The sequence below is a fragment of the Eimeria tenella genome, genomic scaffold, assembly GCF_000499545.2.
Source record: "Eimeria tenella Houghton genomic scaffold, Eth_scaff428, whole genome shotgun sequence".
In the NCBI taxonomy this organism is placed as follows: Eukaryota; Apicomplexa; class Conoidasida; order Eucoccidiorida; family Eimeriidae; genus Eimeria; species Eimeria tenella.
Genome location: NW_013545196.1, coordinates 1 through 8,114, shown reverse-complemented (window position 1 = coordinate 8,114; position 8,114 = coordinate 1). Strand labels below are relative to the sequence as shown.

The 8,114-nt window shown below is 54.9% G+C and overlaps 3 protein-coding genes across 3 annotated transcripts; 1 reads left to right on the top strand and 2 right to left on the bottom strand.

Annotated features, from left to right (window-relative positions):
• Window positions 1-2,352: 2,352 nt before the first annotated feature.
• ETH_00014550 (uncharacterized protein) lies at window positions 2,353-4,193 on the top strand (the record flags this gene model as incomplete). Its single annotated transcript, XM_013379986.1, has 3 exons — window positions 2,353-2,734; window positions 3,148-3,253; window positions 3,982-4,193. Coding segments are annotated over 3 exons (700 nt in total), but the record flags the coding sequence as incomplete, so codon positions are not given.
• Window positions 4,194-4,449: 256 nt separating this feature from the next.
• On the bottom strand, window positions 4,450-4,794 carry ETH_00014545 (uncharacterized protein; the record flags this gene model as incomplete). Its single annotated transcript, XM_013379985.1, has 1 exon — window positions 4,450-4,794. The coding sequence occupies one exon, from the start codon at window positions 4,792-4,794 to the stop codon at window positions 4,450-4,452; it is 345 nt and encodes a 114-aa protein (XP_013235439.1).
• A 332-nt stretch (window positions 4,795-5,126) lies between these two features.
• On the bottom strand, window positions 5,127-8,003 carry ETH_00014540 (uncharacterized protein; the record flags this gene model as incomplete). The annotated part of the gene is made up of 3 exons (XM_013379984.1): window positions 5,127-5,210; window positions 5,425-5,484; window positions 6,501-8,003. The coding sequence occupies 3 exons, from the start codon at window positions 8,001-8,003 to the stop codon at window positions 5,127-5,129; spliced, it is 1,647 nt and encodes a 548-aa protein (XP_013235438.1).
• Between the last annotated feature and the right edge of the window lie 111 nt (window positions 8,004-8,114).

Below are 8,114 nucleotides of genomic sequence, written 5' to 3'. Positions count from 1 at the left end.
CCCGTGGGGGGCCCCCCCGCCTGGGGGCCCCCCGAGCGGGGCTCCCCCCACGGGGGGGCCCCCGGGGGGCCCCCCGGGTAAGGGGGCCCCCATAGCCTGGCCAACCTGCCGGCGCCGCTTGAGGGGATTCAGCAGCTGCAGCGGCTCTGCAGCAACAGAGCCAACTGCTGCAGCAGCACGAAAGGGTACTAGGGGGCCCCCCAGGAGGGAGGCCCCCAAGGGAGCTGCGGAGGGGGCCCCCCTGGGAGGCCCCTGGGCAAGGGTTTGAGCAGGCGGCGGCAGCAGCAGGCCAGAAGGCAGCAAAGCTGCTGCTGCTGCTGCTGCTGCTGCGCTGCGCTGCGCAGCAGCAGGCAAATGGCCCTCCAAAGACCCTCCATGGCGGCCCCCGGGGGCCCCCGAGGCCCCCGAAATCCCTGCTGCTAAGCGCCTTGCAAATTGCTGCTGCTGCAGAGCCTGCAGCCGCAGGGCTTGTAGGGCTGTGAGGGGGAATACTGGGGACTGTTGTTGTTGCTGCTGCTGCTGCTGTTGCTGCTGCAGCTGTTGAAGCTGCTGCTGCTGCTGTTGTTGTTGCTGCACCGCCCCCTGCGGGTGACCTTGCTGAGCAGCACTTTGCAGCAGCTGCTGCTGCGGAATCTGCTGCTGCCCTTGCTGCTGCTGCTGCTGCTGCTGAGCAGGCGCTGCCCCCGCAAGAGCCAAAGCCCTCCTGCGGACCTCAGCAAGCCTCAGCAAAGAAGCAGCAGCAAGTTGGAGGGGCCCCGGGTTTGGGGGCCCCCTGTGCTGCAGTCCCTGGCCCAGAGAAGAGGCCAGGGGCCCCTGCAGCAGCTGCTGCAGCTGCCCATAAAGGCGAACTTGCCACCCCAGCAGCCCCAACATGGGGGCTCCCCGGGCCTCGGGGGCCCCCGGGGGGCCCCCCAAACCCTGGGGAGAAGGGGTTGAGGCGGAACCCCCATTTGGGGAGACCATCTGCATTCTCGGGGGGCACCCCCCTCCTGCTGCTGCTGCTGCTGCTGCTGTTGCGCCTGTGGGAGTTCAGCAGGGCCCCCAGGATCAGGCGCTGCTGTCAGTTCCCCATGCATCTGCAGCCGCTGCTGCTGCTGTTGCTGATGCTGCTGCTGCTGCTGCTGCTGCAGCCTGCAGCACAGCGTGCGGGGCCGCTGGGGCCCAGCTCAGACTGCCGCCGCTGAAGTATGAGAGGAAGCAGCAGCAAAAGCTGTCATTGCAGCACCAAAGTTTGTGCAGCACTGCGCGACTCCGGGGGCCCCCCAGCAGCAGCAGCAGCCATGTGGGAAGCTCCCGAGGGGCCCCCAAATAGGGGCTAAGAGGGGGGCCCCCGCAGCGCCTTGGCTGTCTTGGGGGCCCTCAGCAGCGCCCCAGCAGACAGGAGCTGCAGCGGACGCAAAGGTCAGGCAGAGGAGCCCCGGGGGCCCCCGCAGCTGAACTGCACAGCAGCAGCAGCAGCAGCAGCAGCGGGAGAGGAGCTCACAGCAGAGGCTTCGAGTGGGAAGGGTTAGGCCCCGTTGAAAAAAGGCAGGGGAGAAAGAAAGGAAAGGAAAAGGGAAAGCCTGGCCGTGCTGCAGCAGCAAGAAGTGCAGCAGCAGCAGCAGCAGCAGAGTGGGCTGGCCCAAGCACAAGTGGCTTGCTGCCTAAATACTGCAGAGTCCGCCCCGGGGGGGCCTTGGGGCGCTGTAAGAAAGAGCTAGGAGTCCTGTGGCGCCTGCAGGCTGCAGATCCATTGTGGGGCGGGGGCATGCGCTGCGCGGCTTTCGAGGGCCCCCCAGCTTTCCGGGGCCCTTTCACTTCTCCCGCAATGAGCTGGAGGCTCCCCAGTAGGATTTTTAGCTCAGTTGGAGCTGCCCTTGGGTGCGGATCGCGCAGCAGTAGCCGCTCGCTGCAGCAGGAGCCCACTGGTGCGGCCGCCGCGCGTCCAGCGGCAGCAGCAGACACGGAAATGTCGGCCGCCAAAATGTCCCTTTTCAACTCTTTATTCAGAATTCTTCTTGAAATTTGAGCTTTCTCGTAGCTTTCTCGGCCCGAGCAGCTTTTTCCGCGGCGAAATCGCCGAAATTTGCAAGTTGAACTTCCGGGCCGTGGCTCGCGCGGGCGAAAACGGAGCCAAAAGCCCCTTCGTCTTGAATAAACAAAAATATAAATAATGAGGCTTTTGAATTTCCTTTTACGCGGTGCGCCGCTGCAGTTACACCGCAGCTCCCGACGCCCGGGCTGCGGCAGAGCCCAGACACTTTCCTGTTTTGTTTTCTGAAGCTCTGCGGGTCCCGTGGCTAAAATGCAGTTATGTTTCTTTCTTCTCCTCCATGCTCTCTCGTTATTCCTCTGTGTTTCGGGCCTACGCAGCTGTCCCAGCGGCCTGCGGGCGCGCGTGGAGGCGGCGCGGAGCCAGGGCTTTCCGCTGACTCCGGCTTTCTACCAAGAGCTGCTCAAGCTGGAGCAGCGGCTGCCCATTGAGCCGTACGCGGAAATGTTCTCAACTCCGGCTCCGCCAGCAGCAGCAACAGCAGCAGCAGCAGCAGAAGAATCTGCGGAAACTGCGGAAGCTGAGGAGGCCCCCAGCACCAACACAGGCCCCCAGTTCACCAACAAAGCCTATTTCTACTCTCTTCTTGCCTTTTGCGTGGCTTTTGGCGGCGGCTATCTTTATTTTCCCGTAAGTTTCGCGCAGCAGCAGCAGCAGCAGCAGCAATTCATGTTCATTCAGTTTGTTGCAAACAGCCCCGCGGTAAGCCAGCAGTAAACAGCCCACGCGGCAGCACAAAGGCCCTACAAATCCAGTGGGAGCGGAGCTTCGCTATAATGACTTCGAGCTTGTTGGTCTTTTACTTTTCTCTGGCTGCGTTCATCAACGCGGGCGCCGGGTACGTGCTGCAGCAGCAACAGCAGCAGCAACTCCAGCTCCCATTTCTTATTTTGCTGCTTCAAGGCCGGCCACTGGACTTTCCCTCTCGGGGGGCTTTTTTCTGGCAGCTTTTAGTGAGTGGAATTGGAGGCAGCAGCAAGCCGCTCTTCTGTTCAACTTTGCTTCAGTCGGGGCGCTGGTGCTGCAGCCATCTTTCGGTGCGTCGCCGTGCTGCTGCAGCTGCTGCTGCAGCTGCTGCTGCTGCTGCTTTTCTTTCTCATGCATGATCTGCTCAGCCTGGTCAGTTCGTTTGCCGCGAAAGCGCAGCAAGAAACAAAGACAGAGGGGCCTGCAGGAGCGTCATTGTGTTCTTTGCCTATTTCCTCTCGCTGATCCTCGCTTGTGAGGGGTCAATTCTGAATTATTTTCTCTTTTTTTAAAATTTAAATTCCAAATTTCAGACAATCTGACGGTAATAAATGCGCAAACGGAGTTTAAATTTCGGCAATCAGCTCCCGCAGGCGTTCATCTTCGGCTCGCGCTACGGCGTGCTCGGCCTGATCCCCGGCTTTACTGGCCTTAGCGCGGCAGTTCAGAAGTTAATTTGTGAATTTTTAATTTAAAAATAAACTTTTTCAAAATTTATTTGCGCATTTTATTGGCGAATTCGTCGAATTAGACTGGATCGCCGCGGCCCTGGGCGCCGCCTGCTTGTTCAGCGTGCAAGTTGCACACCGCGAGGTTTGCGTCATTTCAGCGGCGGAAACTTTCAATTAATTTCTTCTTATTTCTTTTTATTTATTTAAAACTAATCCAGGACAAGGCGTTGCCTCCTGCTGTGGACAGAAACTTCGTTTCTTCTTGCGTCTGCGCGTGGCTCGGCGTTGTGCAAATTATGTACGGTTTCGCGTTAAAGGACTTCGTCGTAGACACTCCTTTCGAGGTACTGCTGCTTTTAATTTATGAAAATATATTTTATCTTCGAATCTGCCAAATCTGCCGAATCTGCAGCCTGTGGGCTTCTTCGACCTCCCAGGTGAGCTGTCGCTGCCGGTTGCTGCTGCTGCTGCTTGCTGCTGCTGCTGCGGGCCGCGGAAAGAAAAGAAATGTTTTGTCGAAATGCTCTTCAGTTAAATTCGACTACTTCGCGATAGAGAACTTCACAATGCTGGTGAGCGAAGCTTGGCCAGCGAGGCGCTTGCAGCTGCAGCAACTTGAAATTCAGATTCTGCTGCTCGTCTTGGGAATTTCCGGCTACCAAGTGCAGCAAAAGCGTGACCGGCTGCCTCTCATTTTGGAAACTCCTTCGGCTCTTCGTGGAGAAGAGCCTTTGCTGGATTAGCTGCTGCTGCTGGCTTCCCCGGAAGCAAAAAAAGCTGCACTTTTGCACTTCGTGCTGCAGCGGCTGCTGCCTCTGCTGCTTCTGGTCTTCGACGAAAGGCGAAAGCACTTACATTTATATTTATCAATATAATTATATAAATATATAAATATTTATATTAATATATACACTTGTATATATCACTTCTTTTTAAATTCAAAAGTTAGTCTGCCGTTCAAGCCGCCCGCCTCTGCTTTGAGAAGCTGCAGCTGCCGATTCAAAATGAAAGAAACCAAAGGGCTTTAAGTGGAGCCCAAGACGCAGTTTGCTGCTTCGCAAATTCAAATTCAAGTGGAGCTTCCCAAGCTACAGCTGGGACTGAAGAAGCCAAAAGCTGCTGCAACTGCTGCTGCAGAAGCTGCTGCAGCAGCTGCTGCAGCACTGGAAACAGCTGCTGCAGCACTGGAAACAGCTGCTGCAGCACTGGATACAGCTGCTGCAGCACTGGATACAGCTGCTGCAGCACTGGATACAGCTGCTGCAGCACTGCAAACAGCTGCTGCAGCAGCTGCTGCAGCACTTCAAACCGCTGCTGCAGCAGCTGCTGCAGCACCTCAAACATAAACCGCCGCTGCGGGGCTGCACAGGCACGCCAAAGGCGAAGCGGCTCTCTGACTACATTTTAAAAGACACGGAATCCCTTGCGAGCTCTCCAGTAGACGGCGCGCGGAGCTGCTGCTGCTGCTGCTGCAGCAGCAGCTCAGCAGCTGCTGCAGCTGCTGGAGCAGCGGCTCAGCAGCTGCTCCAGCCGCTGCAGCAGCAGCCCAGCAGCTGCTCCAGCAGCTGTTCCTGCAGTTCAGCGGCTGCGGCTGCAGCAGCTGCTACTGTAGCGCTGTGTGCGGTGCAGCAGTGGCTGCTGCAGCAGCAGCTGCTGCAGCTGCTGCTGCTGCAGGACTAGGCCATGAAGCCGGCCACCAGCTGGTAGTAGACGCAGCCAATCATGGCCACGTTGAAGTTGTCGATGTCCCTCGTGCTGGCCTGCAGAGGAGAAGCAGCACAAGCAGCACACAACTGAGCTGTTGCTGCAGCTGTTGCTGCAGCTGTTGCTGCTGCTGCTGCAGATGTTGCTGCTGCTGCAGCGGCTGCTGCTAAGTCGTTTTGCTGCCGCAGCTGCTGCAGCTGCTACAGCTAAGCCGTTTTGCTGCCGCTGCTGCTGCTGCCGCTGCTGCTGCTGCTGCTGCTTGCGGCTCACCTCGAAAAGCCCGGCGGCGAAGACAGCAACGGCGAAGGCAGCAGCATTCACACTGGAGGTCTGCAAAGCAAGCAGCAGCAAACAGAAAAAAAATTAAAAAATAAAAAGATTTAAAGATTAAAAGATAAAAAAATAAAGAGATGAAAATGTAATTAAAACAAATTCTGAGACAAAGACCAAACAGCAGAAAGCAGCAAAAGGAAAAAAGACTGAAAAATAAAAAATGGAAAAGATAAAAAGATTAGAAGAAAAAAAAGATTAAAAGATGAAAATATAATTAAAAATAAATTCTGAGACAATGATCAAAAAAGGCGAGGTCTTTTCAAGTGATGAAATTAATTTTATTCTTCGCACTAAGGAGTAATGATTTATATAATATATAAATATATATATGCATATACATTGATATATATTACATATAATATATGCATGTTAAAATATATAGATGTATATTAGGATATATACACAAAGATAATATATATACATAATATATATAAACTATACATATATAATACGTATAATACATATATATTATACATGGTATATATATAGATATCTATATATATATATGTATATTATTATTTCAAAGACATATATATATGTATATGTTTAAATAGATTCTCGTAAATACATATACATCTGTGTAAATATGTACATATATACACATATATGTATATATATAGACATATTTACATAATTTTTTAAACTATACAAACATATATATGAATACATATATATATATATACAAATATACAAGTAAACAAATCCCAAACAGCCATTAAATGCAGCAAAAGCTTCAAGTCCCAAAAGTATTCTTATAAGATCTATAGAAATAAACATACATAAATATAAATATATATTATACATATATATAGATTTTTATATTATAAGCATATTACATACAATATTCTTATATATAGATAATATATATATATATATGTAGATAGATATATATGAATATATATATACTATATATATACTATATACATGTAATACATATATATAATACATGTATATTATATATATGTTATATTATATATATTTAAATAGTATTCTTTACAAAAGTGTAGGAGCACCATTTGCAGCAAATTGAAAAGAAGTCCTCCACAAACAAAACTGCAAAAGACAAAACCTGCAAAACCAGCGAAGCTCTTTTCAGGGGCCAGCAGCCCCCGAACAGCTGCCAGGGGGCCCCTGCTGCTGCTGCTGCTGCTGCTGCTGCTGTTGCTTTCGGGGGCCCCCTCGGGGCCTCCGCTACTGCTGCTGCTTTTGGGGGCCCCCTCGGGGCCTCCGCTGCTGCTGGTGCTGTTGCTTTCGGGGGCCCCCTGGGGGCCTCCGCTGCTGCTGGTGCTGGTGCTGCTGCTGGTGCTGCTGTCAGGGGCCCCGTGGGGGCCCTTGGAGGCAGCAGCAGGGCTGCCGGGGCTGGCTTGAGGGGCCGCGCTGGTTTTGCTGCTGCTGCTGGGGGCCCCCCTGCTGCAGCAGCTGCCGAGAGCAGCAGCAGCAGCGTCGCCGCAGCCGGCGAAGACGAGGCCGAGGAGCGCCGGGGGGCCCCCGGGGGCCCCTGCTGCTGCAGCAGGCAGCAGCAAAGGAGCAGCAACGCCGAGGACCAGCAGCAGCGGCGTGAGGACCAGACCAGTGGTGTCTCGGGGCCCCACAAAGGGCCCATATGCTGCAGCAGCAGCACGGGAAAAGAGGGGGAAGACACCGGAGAGCCGCAGCACTTCTGCTGCTGCCAGCAGCCACAAAAGAACTCCAAGACACAAAATTAAAAAAGAAAAAGATCCCCACAAAGACACAATTGCCACATTCCCCACCAGCAGCAAATGGAACACTTTCCGCAGCCTGCAGAGCCGCCCCGCTGCAGCAGCAGCCTCCTCGCTGCTGCTGCTGCTGCTGCTGCTGCTGCTGCTGCCGCTGCTGCTGCTGCTGCTGCTGTTGGTGGTGCTGGTGATGCGGGCGAGGCCGAAGGCGAGGAGGAGGCCTGCTGCAGAGGTGAGGAGCAGCAGCAGCAGCAGCTGGAGGTGCTGCTGCTGCTGCAGAAAGTCCCACAGCCACAGGAGGGGCCTCCACTGCTGCTCCTCTTGGCCCGCTGCTGCTGGGGGGCCCCCCAGCAGCAAAAAGCACCCTATGGTAAACAAAAACCCCCCCACAACTAGCTGCAGATAAGCAACACGGGGGGGCCCCCTCCGCAGCCGCAGGGCCCCAGCAGCAAAAAAACTGAGCACCAATAAGGGTACTAAAAGGCCCCCCAGCAGCTGCAGGGCCCCCCCGTCCACTTCGCCTCCCCACTCCCCCATGGGGGCCCCCTGGGGGGCCCCCTGAGGGGCCCCCGAAGGGGCCCCCGGGGGGCCCCCAGCAGCCAGGGGGGCCCCCAGGGGGGCCCCCAGGGGGACCTCGGAGGCGGGGGGGGCCCCCAGGGCCCCCTGAGAGGCAGGGGGGGCCCCCGGGAAAGGCAGGTAGCCGTGCTTGTGGGCCAGAGACACTCCTGCTGCTGCTGCGGCTGCTGTGGCTAGCTGAGCTAACGAAGATGCTTCTGCAAAGGAAAGAGCAGCACGGCCCTCGCGGGCCCATATGTGCATGAGAAAGCCATAGACAAGAAGTGCTGCAGCAGCTAGCCAAGGGTACAGGGGGCCCCCGGGGGCCCCCAACTTGATGAAAGTTAGCCACATTGTACCCAGCAGCACGAGCTG